Source organism: Eupeodes corollae, chromosome 1 (assembly GCF_945859685.1).
Source record: "Eupeodes corollae chromosome 1, idEupCoro1.1, whole genome shotgun sequence".
Lineage (NCBI taxonomy): Eukaryota > Metazoa > Arthropoda > Insecta > Diptera > Syrphidae > Eupeodes > Eupeodes corollae.
In genome coordinates this window covers 130,947,678-130,970,905 of record NC_079147.1, presented here as the reverse complement: position 1 = coordinate 130,970,905, position 23,228 = coordinate 130,947,678, and the positions used below count along the sequence as shown (strand labels likewise).

Below are 23,228 nucleotides of genomic sequence, written 5' to 3'. Positions count from 1 at the left end.
TATAAGTAAGTTCTTTTTTAACGACGAAATGGAAGGTGAAGTATCAATATCAACCTATGTGATATGTTTTTGAAAAAATTGTAGGCGATTAGATATAAGTAAATATACTAGTTCCTAATAGATTATTAGATAAAGTTTAGTTTTTATTTTAATTAAAGATAATTTCCTTTATTTGTGTATAAATTATATTCAAATTATGGCGTAAATAATTAAAAACAGATGTCTCACGCCTATTGAGAAGAATGATTTATGAAAATAGAACTTTCCTGCAAAAATAATGATTTTTCTATAATATTTTGTTTCTTTGGTATTAACCCCTCACATGAATTTTTGTTTGTGCCCACAGGAATGGTCTTTTTGTAGTACTTTGATATTGCTTTTCCGTGAAATGTCTTATTTAGTTGTGATTTTAATCTTTGCTTGCCCTTTTTTACACTGCCGTAGTGTATTTTACGACCAATGTAAGGCAAGAGATGATTTTCTTTTTATAACGCTCTGGTTTTATTTTTTACTACAATTTGAAATTTCAATTGACTTCTGTATTGATATAATTGGTGGTAACATTTTAAGAGTAGATTTTGAGTTTGAATAAAACACAAATTATTTAGGAAATTATTGTAATTTATTATTGCCAAATGGCTGCTGCGACTCCGGCGGAACGCCCCCATCTGATGGTTCAAATTTTTGATAACGCTGAGGCATAATAGTTAAGATTCTTTGTCGTTGATGTGCAGAATTGTCTTATCGACGTACATCGTTTCTTTCAAATAACTTTAAAGAAAGAATCTTTGCTTTGTCAAATTTGATGGTCTTGGAAGGCACATAACATTTTCGCCACGTGAGATACTCGTAACACTGCAATTGAATTTTTCGCGCAAAAGAGCCAATGTTTCATTAGCTGTGGTAAAAGTGGCACCAAGCATAAACCAGGATTTAGCTTTGCTGTTGTAACGCAAATAAATAGATGATCTGACGGGGAAAATAAAACACTACTTAATTGCGTTAAACCAAGGTAAAAAGCTGTAGGATTTCATGCGGGTACGCATTTACAATGTGATTAAAGTTTGAAAAATATTCATTTAATAATCACAAATACTTTTTACATTCCAATTCAATAACAATTTAAATTGTTGTACGCATTCTCTAGAAAATAGTTTTTCCTTGTAGAAAGCTTTAAAGGTGGGCGAAAGAAAAACTACTGTTTTTTTTGCATAATTTCTTCCTTTGGGATTCTTTTTTTTAACATATTAAGAAAATAATAATAATCAAAAGATGGCACAATACAAACATTTTCTGAATGCATAAACAAATACATATATATTTAGCATTTTCATTTTAAATATCATAACATTTTGTAATATTATTTTAGCTTCGAAAGATCTCGTAAATTTAAAAGTCAAGAGCCAAGTTTAGTATTACATACATTTTAGCGGTGCAGATTATTTCTGTAAGACATACAAAATTTTACGGTTGAAGAAAATTTCAAATGTCGTATTTCATGATGAAAAAATAATCATAACTTAAAGTACCATCACTTAAGATTACACCACTTTTTTCTGTATTTAGAAAACACACAAAATTTGCCAAGCGCTTTTGACGTTTGAACAAATACCAATGTTTAAACCAATTCTAAAAAAGTAAGGGTACATAGGTACTTTATTATTAATGATTGAATAAGGCCCACAAACATATAGATATGGACATTAAAATAGACACAGAGACAGTTGATAATAATAAAACCAAATTAAAACAACATGCATTAGAATAAAGTTTTAACCGTTAGGTATCTTATGCAAAATAACATGGGTTTTATTTTGTTTGCTTGCTGATTGTTTGGAGATGAACCATTTACTAGGTAAGACTGTGTTTTTGGTGGACATTCAAGTTGGAACACATATCTTAATATTTAACTACTATCAAAAATATTAGTTTTTTACTTAAGTTCACTTTAGGAAGTAAATTAAAATTATTTAATAATTTAACAATTAATTCTCATGAAAACATGAGTCGCTGTGAGGGAAAATATGGGAAATAGCCAGAATAATAAGCAGATCTCTCAAATGGATTGCAAAAGCAATTTGACTGCTAAGAGCTAAAAAACAGCTTGGAAAACCAAGCAAAACAACCCCAAGTGAAGACTGAAATATCATTTTCGCCTAAAAAAAAGGTCCTTACAAGTCTTCAAGGAAATTAAAAACTTCAGCTTACAATAACTTCCAGATTTGTTCGAAGAAGACTTGTTGAAGATAACTTGCTCAGAAGGTTTGCAAGAAAAACAAACAAATATAACAACGCGGTTTAAAAGCAGTCAAAAAGTGGAGGCATGTTTTATGAATGGACAAAAAAAAATTAATTTGTTTGGAAGTGATGGCAGACAAACCGTTATTAAGCTTCCTTTGAAAGAACTAAATCCCAAATTCATCCAGAAAAAGGGCAAGGTATGTTGTTGAACCGTATTGGTATTGATTGAGGATAAAATGGATCAAAATATGGAGGTGAATATCATAAAGGATCCGATGCTGCCTTATGGGGACGAGAACATGCCTCTCAAATTTGTTCTTCAGAAGGACAACGACCGTAAGACCAAAAAACCAGCGTATTTGCCACTCCAATATTTTTTCCCAATCGCCTGACTTAAATCCCATAGAATATTTTGGAGGAGATTTAAAATGCTCGGTTGGAAAACATGTGACAAAAAATAAAGCCGAACTGTGGAGGATGGTTCAACAGGAGTGGTACAATATTTCAATTAACAGATTCAGCCGATTATTTGACCTAATTTTCAATAGATTTCAGACTGCAATTAAAGCTAATGGCCAGGCTACCAGATATCAAAATATTGTTTAAATCCAGAATAGCTTTGCATTTAATTTAATTTTTTCAAATCTTTGTATCTATATTAATGTCCAAGAAATTTGTTCCTTTTTTACATCTATGAATTTAAAATATTTTAAGTTCTCATTTTACTCTAAATAATGGTTGATTTTAGTTTGAAAGAAAAAAAATTAAGAAAATGAAGATCAAACTTGAAAAAAAAAGAACTTTTTAAGTTAATAACAAATTTACTTCTTAAAACTCTCTTTGGTGTTTCTATTTATCTGTACGTACATTGGCATTGTTTTTTTTTTTCGGTAAAAATGACATTATTGCGAAGGACAAAATGTGTACGCGTCTTCTGTATCTTACAAATGTTAAATCACCTGTAAGATTTAGTTACGTTCCACACTTTTAGCTTTATGTTGCAGAAAAACGACAATTAAACAATTTTCCACTTGTTTTTTTTATATATTGGCAATAAAACTTGTAAAATATCTAGGAAACTTGTACTTTTAGATATAAAGATGTTCAATTAAGCTTCACTTATCACATAAGTGTCGAATTATTACGTAATGCGAGGTCTATGATTAGGGTCCTATATTTAAAAGGGTCTGTTGACGCTCATTATTTCGTTTCAAAACGTTTTCCAGTTAAGACTCGAAATAAAACATTAATTTTTAATAACAATAAATGGACTAAATTTATAAAAACAACGAGCTTTTAATCCGATTTAATTTAAACATATTTGAATCCTCTTTCATTGTTTGGTTAAAATTTTCTTTTTTTAATAATTTTTAACATTTATACTATTGTGGTTCGCTATTACTTACTAAGACTGCACTAAATGATAAGCAGCATATGAGCATATATTTTTTGTTCGACATTCTTTGGTCGTTTGAAAAAGCTTAATGTAATAAGCTTATCTAATGGTGTAAACAAAAAAGGGCAATATGAAATGCGCACAAATTATCAACAGATCATAAAAAGCAAAATAATTAATTTCAAGTTAAATGAATACATTTTTCTGTGAAGAAGCTTTAAACCAATGTAAAAAAAACGTTAGCTCAAACCGTAATATCGGGATAGACATTAAAGTCATTATTATTCTTTATTCTAATGGAATAAAGCTTGCTCAGTTGACACACATTGTGTGAATACACTCATACAAATCTATCACGTGGACATTGTTTAAAATCAACAATAGCATCCGTAGCACTAAAGTGAGGGTGCATGCATATTATGTATACCTACAATCTCTCCGAGAAGTTTAGAACTATTTTTCTTAAATGTCTGATTACATACAAATTATTTCAAAAAATACACTAACACCAAAGTGAAGAAAATGTTTATAAATACTAGAATTTCCCAAAAAAAAAGTTTTCGAAAGCTTCTCTATCTTTAAATGCGCATGGTCTTCAACTCAATACCTCCCAAAGTTTGTTCTTTAGCCTTACTGCTGAGAAAAATTACACGAAAACAGCATCCCAGTTCCCGGTAGCTCTCATCTCGACTGCTTTGAAAAGAATCAGCAGCAATAGCAGAAGCACAATTATCGTAACAACCATAACCACTCATAAAGCAAACAAAACACTTTGTGTGATGGAAGACGCTACTTCATTTTACCAAAGAGCCAGCTTCCACTCATGCTGTACACTTGCATGTACATTTCGACGACACCAGCTTAATATCTCACTATCAGTGAATTAATAGGGGAGACTATCCCAAAATGTTTAAGATGTCGGTTGGTCCGTCGTCATCGTCGTCGTGTCGGTCGGTCGGATCGTTTGTTTAATGTTTGAAATATCTTTACAAAAAATTATTGTCTGTCTTCTTTAAATCTCATCTGCTCTAAGAAATATTTTAGTTTATGTGTAACTTTTTATGATAAAACAACATCGGTCTCTATTTCCTGAACTTTAAAAATTGTATCCTTATTTTTCATATTCCCAACACAGATACAGATTTTTCCCTATAAAATGTATAGCGATTTAGATAGTTTTATTTTCTTTCAATCAAGTGCTTTAATATGAAGTTTTTTTTTAGTGTAATAATATTAATATAATAATAAATATATATATTTGGTTGAAAAAAGGCAAACTAAACGGTATCAACTGGTTGTGAAATAATTTACTTCATTAAAAAAAGTGATTTTGATTCTGAAATTTATTTTAACTTATCTTCATAAGTTGTATTTTAAACTGCTGCTGATAGATAATTTATGGTGATAATTTACAAAAGGATACAGATATAGGAATATATGCAATTAACACTATTTCTTCTTCTATGCTCATAAACTCGAATATGCTTAACACTTCAGTGGTAAACGTTGTTAATGTTAGAACGTTTATACCTTTCTACGAGTCATAATTGTACAAAAATATACCTAATTTTTAACCCAATAATTTGGGACTTGTGTGCAAAAATGTTTATATCTAAATAATTAATATTAAATTTAACTAACAAAGCGTTTTTTTTATATTTTCCATACTATACTATTTCCTTAAAGGGGTGTTTCTTGAAATGTGATATATCAAATTTTATTTTATTTCCTTTTTATTAACCTGGAATAATCTTTAATGGGCTGTTTTATATTCTAACAAATCTGACAAATTATGGAAAACTGTGGTATTGGCTTTAAATCTATGAATATAAAAGTACAAAATAGTTCAAAAACCACCTTTTTCAGTTTTATATAAACAATGGTTTATTTTTTAATTGATGGTACTTGCATCATAAGTCTATTTAATTCAAAAATAATGCTTTTTTTCGAGTGTAATAGATAAATAATTCATAAATTTGAGTGTAATACAATTTTTTTCAAACCAAGACTTTTTTTTCTCGAATATACAAAAACTAAAAGTTATTAAATATCATGAAATATGTTTGTTGTGCACTACATTTTCCTTTTACTCGTGAGTGGTTCAACCGTTTCTACTTGTCAAAATGAAAGCTCCATCATTTTATCCGTATACGCACGAAAAGTGTTTTGGTAGTAAATATTTGAATGTAGGTGTATCCTTTTTAAAAAGAAGGAAGGATAATAGCTCAAAAGAAATTTCGAAATAGGTAAGCACACCACCACATTTCATCAACAAAGGTATCCATAACATCCGTGTGCACTGTGTACTAGGCGTTGTTAGTGGAAGTTTACCCTTAAATCAATACTCCCAGTTACTTCTACATACATTAATATGTTTATAGGCATACATATGTGCATATATCCAACACAGTAATTGGGTTGATTATAATTTGTGTACATATTTTTGTGGGACAAAATCACCACCTGCACAGATGGTTAGGTTGGTTTGCTTGATTAAAGATTCAGGTCTACAATGATTTCTTCTTCAAATGGAAATCTAATGGATACTTAACTTCTTTTTCTTTTACCGGTTTTTGATTCTCGATGTATAGATTGTATGCAAACATTTGCAGTCAGACAATATGTAATCGCATATGTGTCGTGTTGTGGTTGGTGTTAATTAATGGCAGAAACTTGCATTTATTATATTAATACGTTCAATTTATGATAGTTCTAACATGAATCTACGAGTAACGTTTGACAAATATTTTTTTGTCTTAAGTTGTTTCCATGACGTGATGGCTAGTGCGTTAGATTGTCATGCCAGAACACTTGAGTTCAAACCCTGCCTGCGCCATTTTTCACGGGTACTGCCTCTTGCGAGCATATTGAAAAATAATCCAAAAGTATTTCTTATCATGAAAAGTGCTTTCTCAAATTAGCTGTTCGTATTCGGTTGAAAACTGTAGGTGCCCTCCATCTTTGACAGCATTACTCGCACACAGGAATGGTTGAGAGTTGCGAGTAACTAGGCCCTAGTTCTCAAAGGACTGTTTTTTTACTTACTTTATTTCCTGATCGCCTACTATTAATCTCAGGTTTTCTGAGGCACGCTCGGTCTGGATAAATAAGTTATGTGCAGCTTGTTGGTTTTTTCCACACATGTCAATGTTATCTGTGTTACCTGTAGTTGCGTTGGCTATTGACCCTTTGGTTGATTTTTCAGACTCTCGTATTTTCTCCAATGTGAGGTTGAACAGGAGGCAAAATGTCCCATTCTGCCTTCTTTCCTCTGCGACTTTTTTAACCTGGGCAGACATTGTGCGTTCTCTCTACAAGTTCTAGTTCAGGATTCTGGCAAGGAATTCGTTAGTCACAAGCCCATATCCCAAATTTTAGAAGGCAAGCATCACCAGGATAGAAGAATCTGACGAATTTTGACAAAAACGAACCTATAGTTTTTTATTAAACTTTCTCTAAGCTCTTATACTGTCTTTATAATATTTGATGATCAAAAATGATCATTGTTATTTTTTGTATTTTTAAAAAATATACACAATTGTTTTTAAACGTTGGACATCTCGATAATAATAATTTACAATATATGTATAAAATATTACTTTAAAAACCCGGTCTTTCGATTTTCTAACAAAAAAATGAGTTAAATTGCTTAGTTAGATAGCATTTTAATTTCTGCACACAAACCTATTTTAAAATTTTGAAATACAAGTACTATTTGTAATCAAAGTCTTTGGATACAGGAGCAAGTCGTGCACTTTATTTTGTCTCGTCTTAAAATTCATACAAGGTATAGAAATTGTCTTAGGGTTATATACGCCCAAAATCGATAATGTTCCTAAAGCAAGTCTCAACCGCTTTTAGAACGATTAAGACTATTCTAGTTTCGCAATGAAAATTAGGCGCAAGTACCAATAATAGTCCGAGTACAAGTCGCTTCCAGTAGCAGTTAAAGGTTCAATTTCTATTAAGTAAATAAAATTAAAAATCGAAAACTCGTATTCATAGTTTCAAGCAGCAGTTTAAAGTCTCATTTTAAATAAGTAGATAAATTAAAAAATCGAAGTTATACCGAACAATACAATAAAAAACGAATAACGACAAAAATGTATATTATTTAATTCGGATGATACGCGGTTCATTTAAATATGTGTACATATTCGCTATCGAGTGCATTAAAATGGAATCAAAACCTGAAAACATAAGCATTCAAAATGATGGCATAAAACTGACAACATCTTTAAAACAATGTAGCCAAGAGAGTGTATCCCCAGAAAAGAATACAATTCCAATAAAACAGGATAAATCGAGTGCTCTGTCCAATGGGCACTGCACTTCTACTGCAAAAATCATTCTTAATGGGGTTGATGATAGTCACGTTTCAAATGGCATCAGCGACACGTCTAAAAATGACACCATAGCAAACCCTCTTCCACAAAAAACTGAAATGATTGAGAACGTTGCAAGTTTTCCTAACTTACCAATTTCGGACGGTGTGAAGTATTCTAATTGGCGACCGAAGCGACCGCATAGTATTGCCGTCACATCAACACATAACGGAACTACTTTTGACCTGAAGCCATCAAGTGTCCCCAGTTACCGGACCAAACAGTTGTATCACCAACTTCCAACCGCTCAAAATGAGCAACAGCGACTTATTTTTTCAAAGCCACATCTAAAAAATTCTGAATCTGAACATCTGTCGGGAGCTGAAAAGGAAATTCTCTATGCAGCATTGTTTCAACAGTATAACAATAGTCCAACTTGTTCAAATGATAAAATTGCTTCTAAGGAACAAAAACCTACCACCAAGCAACCTATTGTTCCCAGGCGGTCTCAAAGCACACCACGACCTATTAAGAAGTCGAATGATAACCATATTGCAGCAAATGAAAATAATTTGCCTAATAGCGCACAAATTCTGTTGCTGCACAAAAGTATTGCAGGAAAGCGTCCTAGAAGCTTGGAACGATACAACGAGATAGATAACTCATTTCAAGCTCCGCCGATCCCGATTAGGCGTCAGTCCCAACTGATCCAGTCTGGATCTGCACGAGTTTCTCCTCAAAGTAGTAAAGCAGAATTTGTTACGAATAAAATCTGTAAAAAAAGTTCTAGCAACGATAACATTAGAGGAGAACAAAGCGAAAAGTTAGTAGCGCCTAATATGAATGTACCGATACAAAATGTAGGTATGAAACATTCTGTAACGTTTCACGGTCATCAATCAATTGCCGGGGAAGAAAAGGATGAAGCCTTATGGCAAAAACAAACGGAGAGACCATTGTCCTATGCATATGGTTCCGTCCCAGACCAAGCTTATCTAGAAAATCAATTAAGATCATATTCGGAACAGTTAAAAACAATAACAGAAAGTGTACGAAAGTATTCGGAACAAGCAAAATTACTTTCAGAACTAAAACGCCAACAGCTTCAAAAACAAGCTTCATCTACACTGTTGCATTCAACAAGCTCAGCAAGCAACTTTTCTTCGAGCATGATTTCACCAGAAATTGTAAGCAAGTCTCTAGCTTCGCTTTCTTCAAGCGATGCTCAAACTCCATCATCCCAACTGAAAATGTTTCTGGAGAATATTCGGAGTACAATGCGAACAGAGCATCAAATTAACGTTTTTCCAGATAAAACATTGGTTTCACCAGAACAAATCTATCAAGAAGCTCCGGCGGAACTCATAACTCCATCGGACCAATTAAGAGTTTTTCTTGATGCTATTCGTTCAAATCAAATTCCTGATACTGATGCTAAAGTTGTAATTCCTGACATTAAATCAAATAGAATTACGTCGCAGGATATATCAAATCGGCGGCTAACAACCAAAAGTGAACCTGATGCCATCAATAGTACTACTTTAGAGAGTTTTAACCAAATATCAGACAATTTACGACTAATGAACGAGGATTTACATGCTCTAAGTCCAAGCAAGATTATTAAAAGCAACAACAATACTACCGCCATCTTAAATAAAAATAACCTTCCTCCGGTTATGAGCACTGTAAAAACCATGGATTTTAACGAAATCCTCGACAGCTTTCAGGCTATAGCTGACATTCAAAAATCAAAAGGATCATTTGATTATTTGAGAAAATGCTCCGAAGCACTTCGTCAGTCTTCGAATTATCAAAAACTACAAAAATTAAAATTCGAAAACGATAATTCTCATGGTGAAAATACTGAAGATAGTTCGTGTAATGCCACACCTGGTAATGTACGTGATGTTGTTCAAAGTTTGCTTTTACAACCTCGTAATGGATTTCAAATACTAGATGATCGTATGAGTTTGTTTATCGATATCATTGACAGCCAAGATAAATTTAGTCAGGTAAGATTTTTAAAATTTAACTGTAACTTTTTTCCGACAGATTCAAACAATAAATTAATTAAGTTTTAATTCTTTGTAAAATTTATATTGCTATTTGAAATATGTGTGTTTTCAAACCTAGACGAAAAAGGATTAATGGTTCAACATTTTTTTTTTTGAATTTATATAAGAAAAGTTAAAACTTTTAATCAAAAGGAAAAATGTAATTCGTTTGCAAAAGCAATGATATATTCAAGAATGTGTTTAATCCTATCCTATTTATAGATAGATAGATAGAGATAGATAGATATATAATTCGATTTAATAACATTCGTTTATTTACATATGTACATTGTTTACAAAAATAATTTAGTAAAATCGTTAATCGTTTTTTTATTTGAATTAGCATTATTAGATTATAAATTACATAAATTACTGTTTTAAAAGGATTCGTTTATAATTTGATTGCGTTACGACATTGCAGTTCGAAAATAATTAAATAATAATTTCCTTCACAGTTAAGGAGGGCAACTACTTCTTCTGGTGACTTTACATTGCTGTCGAGCAAATTTTGGCGTATTTAACATAAAATTGGACATTTTCTTATGAAGCGAATTACATCTTCCCTTACTCTTAAGTTACAAAGGCTGCAATAGATAGGCAGATCCTCCCGATGTGGTATATAACTAAAGCTTATCATTTCTCCTCTCATTTTGAAAATTTCCGATATCCTGTTTGTTCTCGTTTCAAAAGTAGTTACGTTCGCATAAATTGTTATTTAGATGGTTGATGGTAGATGGTAGATCTATGCACCGAGGACGTAGCTTCATTAATAGGATCGGCTCTGCGTTTTTTATCTAAATTTGCAATAAGATTCCGGAGGTCGTCATCGCAGTAATTACCATTTTCTTCAACTATTCGAAAGTCCGCTCTACAGTAGGCAGCATGCTCTTGCAGCTTCTTATACCAAAGATTTGTCTGTTGTATTCAATGCGAGAATTTTTGGGAGTCTTTAATCTGGCATATTAAAAACTTTTTTGATATAATCAACATGACATTTGATAGTTTTGATAAAGAGCGGTGTTAATCCTGTCTCAATTGAGCTTTCGGTAAGCGAAAGCATCTTTTAATAAAGAACCTCTGAAGTTTTTCACCCTGATTTTCTTGGATTGTTACCGATAGCAAGAGATTATTTTCTGTGTTTTTCTTTTCCATCTCCTCGACAATTGTGACTCTTTTGGAATGGGGGTTTCTGGAGAAATTGCATACACTTTTTTCTTATGCATATGATATATGTATTTTTTTATAACGGTTAATAATGCCTTAACTTTCTATCATTCACTTGTAATAAAAATGGCGTAGATAAAAAGATAAAAGGAGACTTTATTTTCACTTTCACAAGCTTTTGAGTATTTATTTACAATGAAATTAATGGACATTTTTTAATTAAAATTTTATAGATTTTCAGATAGACTTCTGCACTTAATTGACAACTGTCCCTATATATATAAAAGTGGTTATTTGAAAGTCGTCTACGCAAAAACTAATGCATGGATTTTAATATAACTTTATAATAATCCTAGAACTATTTTACCCTTTCACAAAAAAACTACTTAATTTCATATAGATTATACATCAAACAGGCTATACTTTATACAAGTATTATTTGAATTGTTAAAAAAATAACGATTAGTTTCAATAATTTCCAGTGCACTGGTTCTTACTTTAAGCAATGTATATTTAAGTAAATATTACGATCGAAATTATTTAATGTTTGAAGATTATTTCATGCAAATGTTCGCCGTGGGTGCGCCTCAATGTTCAATGTTTGTTTGCAGTGCGTCAATTGAAGCAGGCTTGTCGATAAACATAGCTTTACAAAAAGTTGACCGGCCAAATATGTCCATTGTTAAGTGTGTTTTTGTTGAAACCTTATAAATATGGCCCAATAATTCTGCCAGCCAATAATCTGCACTAAACATTGATTTTTTGTGTATTGTGTGCCGTTTATTTTGAAAGTGGCATAAGTCACTTTTTCAAAAAAATCGAGTTAATGGCAACACTAAATACAATTGAACGGTATCTTTTCATTTTTAAAAAATTTGCACTCAATAAGTTGAGAACTATTGAGTTTTCTTCGAGAAGTATTGGTAATTAACGATATAACAAATATCTTAAATATCTTGTCTTAAAACAAAGGTGACTTATGCCACTTTCAAAATAAACGGCTCTATTGATAGTTCTTGCAATGCTTCTTGGTGCTCTTCAATCCAAATACGGCCGTTTTGCTTGTTAACGTATACTTTCAACCATAAATGATTAAAATGATGATCTTCGGCCAACTCAAAATTCGTCTTAGTGGTAAGTCGTTTTTTTAAAGTAGCAAAGTCAAACTAGCAAGTAAACGCCATGTTTTTCACATGGCCAGTTTACGTGTTATTAGATAAAAAAATGTACATGTTTATGCATGGCCTTCCCGCTTTATTCTACCATAAATTATACCGCGAAGGGCGCTTTACTCACGAGTTCTACCTTCCACAGCTATGAAGCCTTATCTTTGTGACTATATCATCTTCACGGTAAATTTCAAACTAACTCATTGTTACACTTCCTTCGTTGAACTCTTCTCTCCAACGCGGATAAAGGACTAAGCACAGATACATAAGTGAGTACTGGTAGTTTGTAGGACTATAACCTTATACAGCAGAAGTTTGGAATAATAAGTTTTTGGGTTTAAATAATCTTTATAAGATGTCAATGTAGTTGTGTGGATTGCTGGAATAGCTTTTTCAACGCCGTCGTCGTCAGGCCATCCCCTTGTCGGAGTCCATTAAACATATTGGTTCTTTCCTTTACTTGGCTTGAACCAATGGTCATGATCATCTATCAAAATGGGATGCCGAATTCTCCGATGGCTTTATGAAGTTCTACCCTAGCTGTGTTGTCATAGGCGCCTTTGAAGATTATAAACATATGGTATGTTGGGTTGGTTAATTCTAGAAAGTTTTCCATTGCAAGGATAAAGATCTGATTAGTTTTCTTGGCTTGCTTTGGCCTGAAACCATATTTTCCATTATTTTAATGTTAAAAAATTCTGTTTTTAAACGCAGTTTTTTAGACATTTTTTAGGTGTAGCAATTTAGAGGTGTATAGACTTCTGAAGTTTTAAAATGTGACGTTTTACACATTATATATTCATGGCGTAGTGGTTAGAGCGTAGGAATGTCATGCTAGATGAATTGACAAATCAGCCAAGTTTAATTTCTGTTCTTAAAAGTGTTTTCTCAAATTAGCCGTTCATATTCGGCATTTAAACTGTAGTGTCCGCTCCATTCCTGACATTATTCGGTACCAGGAAACTGCTCACTAGTCCTAGTTCTCAATGGACTGCGGGCCACCTAATTTATTTAATTCTTTTGTTAGAAACGTTTTTCAAGAGAAATGCAATCAATTTTTAATTTTTTCAATTTAATTATTAAATTAATTTTTCTCTTTAGATAAATCAATTTCGCATTTGTATTTACAATAACAATTATTATCAAGTTCTTAAAAGTAACAAATTTTCTTGCTTAGTTAAATTCAATTCATTCAATTCAATCTAACAGTAGTTATGTACTTCTACAAGTTCAATTTTATATCATTATGTTTTCCAATGGATGAGCCTTTCATTATGTTTATATACACACACGAGTAGTTTTTGAATAACATCCTTTTGCACATCATCTCACCACATTTCATCGGTGTGATAAAACCCTTAAGAAGACTAAAAACAAAAATACAGAAAAAAAAAACAATTTCTGTTTGTTTGTGTTTTTATATGCGTGCTTTGCATACATATCTTCTACTTATATGTCGACTCACAGTTCAAAAAGCCACTTAACCAAGTTCCAGATTAGGTAAACGGAATCCAGGTGAAATATTTCAATAATACGACGGAAGATGTACCTTAAGTGAATGGGTGGCACTTTGGCATGGCTGAGACTTACACATGCATACTTCTAATTAAGTAAAACCTAGAAGAAAAACAACTCATCTCGTAAATATTCTCCAACTTGAAGTCCTTTTGGTGTTGTTAAAGTTGCATTTGCTTGAGTTCACTCACTCATTGAGAAATGTAGGAGCATTGGTTTTATTTTGAATAGGGTGCAACAACCAAACGATAGAATACAAGTTGCTGCTTTAATCTATGCCGTTCACTAGACTGGGCCAAAAATTGCAGGTATTTTTATTTTTGAATGCAGCCTCAAAAATATTGGTCAGAATATAAGTTTTAAATGTTATATTTGAAATATATTAAAGATATACGTACTTAAGACATTCCTTTCAATTAAATTTTAAATTTTCCATTTTTTTTTTAGACAGTAAAATTCTTCTTTTTTTAATTGAACTGAGAAAGATATATATTATATAGTATTATAAACTTTGGAAATGTAGAGAAATTATGTATATAGAATATCAACTTGTTTCATCGAGTTTGAAAAATATGTCAGAAACGAAAAAAACTAAAGTTTATTTTTTCTTTCAATTTCAAGGGTGAGTTATCTTTAAAGGGTTCATTTTAAAGAGAACAACTTTTTACTGTCTGTATCAAAAGCTATATAAAAATGTTTTCCGCTAATAGTTTTGACAATGTTTATTTTTATTCATACGTTTCAATATTTCAAGAAATCTTAAATAATATAGCTTACACATTAGAAGAAGATATAGGCTTTAATTAGTACAGTTTATAATTAATGCCAGTTAATGTTAAATTGGAGAGAGAAGTCAGGCTTAAAAAAAAAACATTAGTTCTATGCAGTATAAATACGAGCCATTGTTTCGTTACATGTGGCACTGTCCAGTTGAAACCATATATTGTCCACATCCATATCTTCCAATTGGAGCAATACAAAAGTCGTTAACATGTCACGATAGCGTACAATATTCACAGTAACTGCCTGACCGGCCTTATTTTGAAACAAATATGGCCCCATGATGTTGCCATCCCATTCACCAAACAGTTTCTCTTTGTTGGTACATTGGCTTTTCGACAATCGTTCTTGGATTATAATTCTCCCAAGTGCTTATTGACGAATTCACTGAATGGAAATATGCCTCATCTTCGAAAATTGATCATCCACTATCCCCTTTCATTTTTCTCTTTTGATTTTGAGATTCAAAAATGAAAAACTAAACTACTAAGAACGTCTATCTGACATAGAAAGACTTTCTCTAACCTAGACATCGAAAGTTAAAAGTTAGCTATCTCTCGTTGCCAGCTCTAAGGTTAGGTTAGCACCTTGATCGCTTTAAATCTATTGTTTTTTGTGACCCGACACGTGGTGATGTTGTTCCACCTGGTGTTTGCCTTCTTCATAGCGTCTAGCATTAGCAACAATTTACAAGCAGCGATGAGTATGCCAGCATTTGCCAAACTGGGTAGGATGAGCTGCACTGTACCGTTCCTGACAAGTTCATCTGCCTTACAGTTACATGGAATGTCTCTATTGCCCGGCACTCAGCAAAGGTGAATATTAAACTGTTTTGCCATCTCCATTAGAGATTATCGACAGTTATAGACTCTTATAGAGTTTGTAGAGACAGGGTCCAGAGATTTGATAGCGACCTGACTATCTGAGAAGATATGGATATCAGATGTTGATATAATGTTTTCCTTAAGCCAGGACGAGACTTCTTTTATCGCCAAAAGTTCCGCCTGGGACACGCTACAATGATTGGAACGGTGGAATAAGAGACTTAATTTCAGTCGTTCAGAGTACACACCTCAACCAACCCCTTCTTTTGTTTTTGAACCATCTGTATAAAAATAAATTGACTAGTTTTCCAGGAATGTCCTACCCTCCCAGAAAGATCTCGAAGGCATAGAAATCTGGAAGTTGCTGTTGAATTGCAGTTGGAGAATGGTATAGTCTGTTTGCTTTGAAATTGATTCTAAATACCTTCAATTAACCGAGTGGCCAATGTTGTTGTTAGTCCATTGCGACGAAGCTTTGAGGCGAATAGCAGAACTAGCAGCTATTTGCTTGCTGAATGTATCAAGAGGTGTTAGGTAAAGAAAGGTGTCCAGTGCCACAGATGGGGTCGTGCGAAGCGATCCGCTTATACAGAGGCAAGCTAAACGTTAGACTTTATTTAATTTGTCCCGGTTTAAAGCTTTGTCTTAAGCAGTCCACCATAATGCCACAAACTACATTAAAACCGGTATAGTTAACGATGTGTTCTGGATTGTAAGCCAAATTTATTACCAATAGCGTTTTTGCAAGAAAGAAGAGCTACAGTAGCTTTTTTGACTCTTTCCTGTACGTTGCGTTTTAAATATAGTTTTTTTTATCTAAAACAAGACCTAGATATTTAGCCTCGTCTGAGAATTTTAATAAAATTTCTTTAATATTGGTAGGGTTTACAAATAAAATTTTGTATCTCCTCGAAAATAAGACTAAATCGGTTTTGTGTGGTTTATCACCCAGTCCACACCGATCAGCCCAAAGTATTAGTCGGTGTAAGGCATTTTTTTTAAGAGTTCTTTTAGGGTGTTAAGATGCTTTTTTGAAACTGCTATAGCAACGTCGTCCGTATATTCGATCACTCTGAAACCCTCCGCATCCAGACAAGTTAGTGTTTCATTAACCACTAGTTTCCAGAGGTTAGGGGATAGAACACCACCTTGCAGTGTCCCTCTACTAACGAATCGTCTACCAGAAGAGTTGCCCAGTTTTGAGTTAATTATTCTGCTAGTCAGCATTAAATGAATTAACTCTCCAAGAGAGCTCTCTACGTTTAGAGATGTTAGTGCAAATGTGTCCACGTTGTTTAAGGCACCTTCGATGTCATGGAAAGGAACCACTGTGAAATCTTTATGATGGAGGGAATATTCGATGGTGCGTACTAATGTGTGTAACTCTTTTCCCAACGAATTAACTTTACAGTAGGCATGTTGAGACCAAGACAGAAGTCTTGTATCAATACTTGTCCTTAAATGGGTATCAATCAATCTTTCCAAGGAATTATGATAGACTTATAAGTCGTAAATCTTTAGGATTGACTTGCGAGCATTTACCTGCTTTGGGAATAAAAACAGCTTTAACTTCTCTCCATGCCAAATGAATATGGACCAGGTAAAGACAGCTGGTAAAAATTGCCTCAAGGGTTGGTACAATTATGCCAGAAGTTTTTTGTAGCTCGGCTGGTATTATTCCATCTGGTCCTGCAGATTTAAATGGTTTGAAGAATTGAAGCTTGTCCCTTGTGATCAGACCTTGTGGATATGTTGTATTGGAACTTAAACGAGTATGATTGTTGCAAAGTTCGGTGGAAATTTCATTTAATCAGGAAAGTGAGTGTCCAGTAGTAAGTTCAGCGATTCATTACTTAAATTTGTCAAGAAGCCGTTGCATTTTTCGCTGGATTAGTTGAAAGAATTTTCCGTAACATGGAGGCTTCAGAAATTTTTTCTATCTGGCCACAGAAGGATCGCCAGGAAGATCGCTTAGATATCCTGAGTTCCTTCTTGTAAATTCTTAGGGATTCTTTGTAGGTTCGATTGGAATCCAAATGCACGCTGTAGGTCTTAGGAATGTCTTCCTTAGCCACAACCTCGAGTTTCGCACCTGACCAAACTTCACCTAACCGGCTGACAGCAAGCTTGTAGAAGTCACAGGGCGTCTGATCGCCAAAAACCATCAGTTTGACATGACCCTGATGCCAACCCCCATCACTTATGAAAGGAAGTGGTCCTGGAAACTCTCTCAAAATGCTTTAAATCAGCCGATGTTGTGCAATCATCATCGGTCCTGTCAATAACCACAACCACGATTTTGCCCTTCGTGACGTCACTGATACTGGCTTGTTTTATGATGGATTGAGATGAGTCGGTGTGGTTCCTCCAAGCGACCTATCTCTTTTAGATGTGAAGTCTTTCCCGGCTTTTGTTCATCGGCACGGCTCGTTTAACACCTTAGATCCAGCCAAATAAAGATAAGAAGTGGTTGGAAAGGAAAAGATAGGGTAAGGTGTCAGTTGATGTAAATATCATCATGCTGATGTGTAAGGAAATTATTAGAAACTGTAAATAGCAATTGCGCTAGATTACCTAGGGGGGAAGGAACACCGGAGAGAGGAGCGCTGTGTATATTTTTCGAGGTGTGATGATTTTGAAAAGGTAGAGGGATAAGAAGGACCTTTAGTTTCAGAATCATCTGGAAAAAATTCTTATTGACCTTACTCAGATTCTACACCTCGACAATTTTTACGTTCAAAGTAGAAGTGCTAGCTCTTAACTGTTTATCGACCTCTTCAAGACGAAGCAAGATAACCAACTGCTAAAGAGCGTTAAGAGATTAAGGAAGAAGACTTGCGACTAAATGAGATAATGACAACACAACGCTCGTACCTTTATTGATAGAAAGTGCTCTGGAAACTACCGGCCTACCGTCGCGTCGGTCCAGAACAGAAATCTAGTTAACACTGTTAGCTAGAGCCATGTGCACTTATGAAATTAAGTTTACGAACATTTTGAATATCTATTGTTGATCAAAAGAAAATGTATAATGTATCATTTATTCGACTTGTAATGTTCTCATCACTCTCTAATTTAATTATAAAAACTAAGGCATTTTATATTTTAATGTTTTTTTTTGTTTTTTAAACTTGCAGGATTTGCAATCGGAAATTGAAACACATCGCGGAGTTTATGACAGTCTTGATGTTACTGGTAGAAAACTACTTAGTTCCCTGACTTCACAGGAAGATGCTGTTATGTTGCAACGTCGTCTTGATGAAATGAACCAACGTTGGAACAATCTTAAGTCAAAAAGTGTGGCAATAAGGTAATTAAATCATTTTTCTAGAATTAGCAAAATTTAGATATGATGTTGACCTAGAAATACTTCCTTTTGTATAAACTAATATCACTCTTTTATTGTAACTTACCACTTCTTTCAGGTTTATTTATTTTTCACTCAAAGGAGACACGCAGTTGTACAACTTGTGAATCATTCGCACTTCTATATGAAAACTCAATTATTAAGATATTCTTTCAAAAACGTCAGTTTCAATGTGCGATCTACTCATGGTCTCATAATTTTTCATTGCAAACCAAAACAAAAAACAAATTCCCTAAAAATGTAATTCCTTATTATTAATATTTAAGTACCCACAGCGCTGCAAGATCATAAACTATGAGCTTTATTCCTGGCGGAGACTTAACAAAATTTGCCTTACGAAAAAGAAAACCTTTAACAATCAAAATTTTGTTCTTCTGAACAGCTAACAATATACATACATAGGTGGTACTACATCAAAGAAAATGAACAACTTGGAGAATAAACCATATTCTTTGAATTGCTTCGCGATCGCGAGCGATAAAATAAGCAATATTTTCTAAATAAAAGGAGCGTTACTTCAATTAAATAATAATATACCGCACAGTGCTGAACTTTTATTTTCATGCATGTGCTGTATGAAAAAAAGGAAAGATTGTTCTATAATTTTTTGCAATATATCCAATTTTAAACGAATTTCGAAATCCATGTTATTTGACAAATGTTTTAGATGAGTAATCTGTAATCAGTGTTTTTAACGTAGAAAAAGGCTATACTATACGTAGAGTAATATATCATATTATTGTACACCGTAGAAACATTGTATTATATTTAACACAAAACCAATCTGGTAGGAACTTAGCAACATTTTGTGTGACTTTTTCTAAAGAAACATAATCAATTTCTACCTGATTTAGTTAGGGGTATAAACTGAACTCCGTCGAAGGCAAAAACGCAAAAAAATACCCTTATATACAAAACCAACATGTTGCAGTCCGAAAGTGATTTTTTTTTAAATACAAGATCCTCTCTGATTACTCTTTCAAACCGATTGATAGGTAGCCAATAAAACCTGAAGTTAAATAGATAATTTATTTATGTTTAATAGGAGTAAACATTCAATTATTAAAATAAGTGCTTTCAGATTATATATTAGGTTCTGCTTATTCACTGGTATATTGTTGTTATTGATATTAAATATTTTTAAAAACCACTATAACTTCTAAACACTTACGAGTACTTTGTATGGTAAGATCTAATGTTTCGGGAATTTTTCCCCTTTTTTATTATGATGTTCTAAATGGCTGTTCTAATTTTTAGCGCTATTCAAATTGTTCTCAAATGGGTATGTAATGTTTTAAATTGCAAACTGCTAAATAATGAACTTACTTAAAGGTGTAATTTTAAACATCAAAATAAATTAGTGTACTCGAGTAGTAAAAGAAGGTAAACTTCCTGCCTCAACAATCGTCCAGCCAATGTATACCCTATTTATAAGCGACAAGATAAGGGACTTGATTTGCAATATGCAGTAAACTACATTCTTTGAACGTTAATTGACATCAAGGCAGCAAATTAGTTTTCCAGGCCTAGTGACTTATACTCTCAACCATTCCTGTGTGTGAGTAATGTTGTCAGAGAAGGAAGGAACCTACAGTTAATATGCCGAATCCGAACGTCTAATTTGAAAAAGCACTTTTTCATGACAAGAATTACTCTTGGAGGATTTGTCAATTCCTCGCAAGAGGCAGTACCCGTGAAAAAAGTTTGGTGGCACAAGCAGCGATTGAACCCAAGACGCCTTGCATGACAGTCCAACGCACTAACTAATCTTAAAAACTTAAAATCACAATTTTGTATTTGTATTTGACAACCAAACTTTTCATAATTACAGAAATCGACTCGAATCAAATTCCGAACATTGGAATGCACTTCTGTTATCCTTGCGCGAACTAACCGAATGGGTTATCAGGAAAGACACTGAATTGTCTACTCTCGGAATAAGTCCCGTACGAGGTGATGCGGCGAGCTTACAAAAACAATTGGTAATTTTATTATAACTGTTACAGTAAAAATCCAATCATCTATAATAATAACTAGTTTCCGTGATTTTTGTCAAGATTTCTTTAAAATGAAGTCCAATTTCTTTAAATAATTTAAGTTTGCGCTTAACTTATCTATTATACAAAATGGTAACACACCCAGACAGCACGCTTGTAAGAGAATGCAATTCTCTAAAAATGATTTGATTATAAACTATTTATTGAATTCGACTTCAAGATTGCATTCATTGACTTCACCTAGAAAGGGAAGTTCGGATTTTGCAATCAACAATCATTTGATCTTTAAAAAGATTTCAATAATTTTTACACAAATCATTGAATTGCAATCTTTTAAAATTGTGTGCATTCCTTTCATATTTTTCATTTTAAGTCTTTTAATAAGTCTTTGCTTATTGAAATCAATGGATGCAATCTTTACGTTGAATTTAATAAATGATTTTTAATTAAATCATTTTCAGAAGACTGTATTCTTTCACAAGCCAGCTGTATGGGTTTGTTATCATTTTGGAATTCTAATTTCTAAATTCTAAATACTATCTTTAAATTGAAGTTAAAAAAGTCTACATTATTTTATAACCTTGCTTGCCAACCAGCCATGTTTAAGCAATTTCAACAAATTTGTATTATAAATATAATAATTTTTTTTTGCAGGACGATCATAAAGCTTTCCGTCGACAATTAGAAGACAAAAGGCCCATTGTTGAAAGTAATCTGCTAAGCGGTCGTCAGTATATCTCAAGTGAAACCTCAGATAATAGTGATAACGAAGGTATTAATGAACTATAACAAAACTCAGCTTTGTATTAATATATATCTAAATAAAATACAATAATTTTAAAATAATTTCTTTCAAAAATTCGAATACAAGAACAATAGAAGAAAAGTTTCTATCGAAATATTTGTATTCGTAGAAGTAAAAAGAAAACAAAAATACTATAACGATAAAATAAACTATAGAGTTTGTCAATAAGGGCGGGTAGATATTGTGTGTAGATGTCATGGTGTTTGTTGTGTGGCACGTATCGTCGTACTGCTGGAACCACGTGTCGTCTAGGTCCATATGGCTCAATTGGGGCCATAAGAAATTCGTCATCATCTTTATATAGCGCTCGTTGTTGATGGTGACCGCCCACTAACTCGTTTCCAAAAAGTTCAGACCAATTACGCCGCCGGCCCAATATCCACACAAAACCGAAAATTTTTGAGATTGCATTATCACTTGGTGAACCTTGCGTGGGTCGGTGTCGTCCCATATCCGGCATTTTTTCTTGTTAACACAGCCATTCATCCAAAAATGTGCATCGTCACTACAGATGATTTTTGGGCTAAATGATTCGAAGCCCAGCCAACGAACAAACGGCGGCGCGGCCTTGTCTATGGTCTTGAACTTTGAGCTCCTGGAACAGTTGGATCTTGTACGGGTGTGGGCCCAAGTCCCGGAGCAAAATTCGCCAAGTTGAACCCTTCGAAAGGCCGAGTACTTGTGCACGGCGAGAAATAGCCTGACTCTGGTTCTGCTGTACACTTTCACGGACCGAGGCGATGTTCTCGGCCGATCTTGCGTTCCTCAAACGTACGGGTGTTGGCTGATTGTTTACTGAACCCCAAAGACGCTTAATAGCATTAAGTTCCGGGGATTGGTAAGAATAAGGAAATTTGACATTATAAGGAAGCCAGTTTTTCACTAACATTGAGCAATTTTTGGAATTCTTATCTTTAACATTATCTCGTCTCTTAAGCACTGTCTTTGAAAAAAATATGTATTTGTTTTTATTGACTGATGTCTCAATAAAAACTTAATTTCTTTCTCCATTGTCCCTCTAAGTATAATATTTCGGCATTCTTATTGCCTCTTATATTATGTTTGGTTTCCATCACCCAAGTCTTCGACTGTTCAACTCAAAGAAAACGTTTTTGATCTCGTCAAGGAACATCACCGAGCTGGATATTATATCCCTTTGAATCCAAACAAATCCAAACGGTTTAAGGCTTAAGTTATGTTCAGTAATATGCTTGAAAGTCAGCAGCTGTTTTTGAGAACTTAATTTGGTATCTGTCTTACCGTTCTTTCAACTTGTTGTTCCAAATATTTCTGCAGCCACTTAAGAGGTTTGATTTTGGAATTCATTTTTGTTTTAAGATGTATTACAGTTGATCGTGGTCTACTAATGGTTGAAGATACGTTATACGTAATACGTAATGCTCGTATCTCAGCATTACTTTTATCGTTTCTAAGTTTAAAAACTAGTTCTTTTATGTAAAGCGGAGCTCTTTCATTTTGTTACAGAAGGGAACAAAAATTGTTACTATATACTATACTCGGCCCATAAGGTTTGTTACAATTCGCACCATCATGTAGGAAGATACAATTCACATGTGTTGTTCTTATTAAC

The 23,228-nt window shown here is 33.4% G+C and overlaps 1 protein-coding gene across 9 annotated transcripts in view; it reads left to right on the top strand.

Moving 5' to 3' along the window:
• LOC129954166 (dystrophin, isoforms A/C/F/G/H) overlaps window positions 1–23,228 on the top strand; it is a 114,739-nt gene that overhangs the window by 68,852 nt on the left and 22,659 nt on the right. For all 9 annotated transcript variants that reach the window (XM_056067889.1, XM_056067891.1, XM_056067894.1 and 6 more), the window contains 3 exons: window positions 18,606–18,778; window positions 20,667–20,817; window positions 21,487–21,604. In XM_056067889.1, coding sequence (XP_055923864.1) covers window positions 18,606–18,778; window positions 20,667–20,817; window positions 21,487–21,604 — 442 coding nt within the window. The remainder of the gene's footprint in view (window positions 1–18,605; window positions 18,779–20,666; window positions 20,818–21,486; window positions 21,605–23,228) is intronic.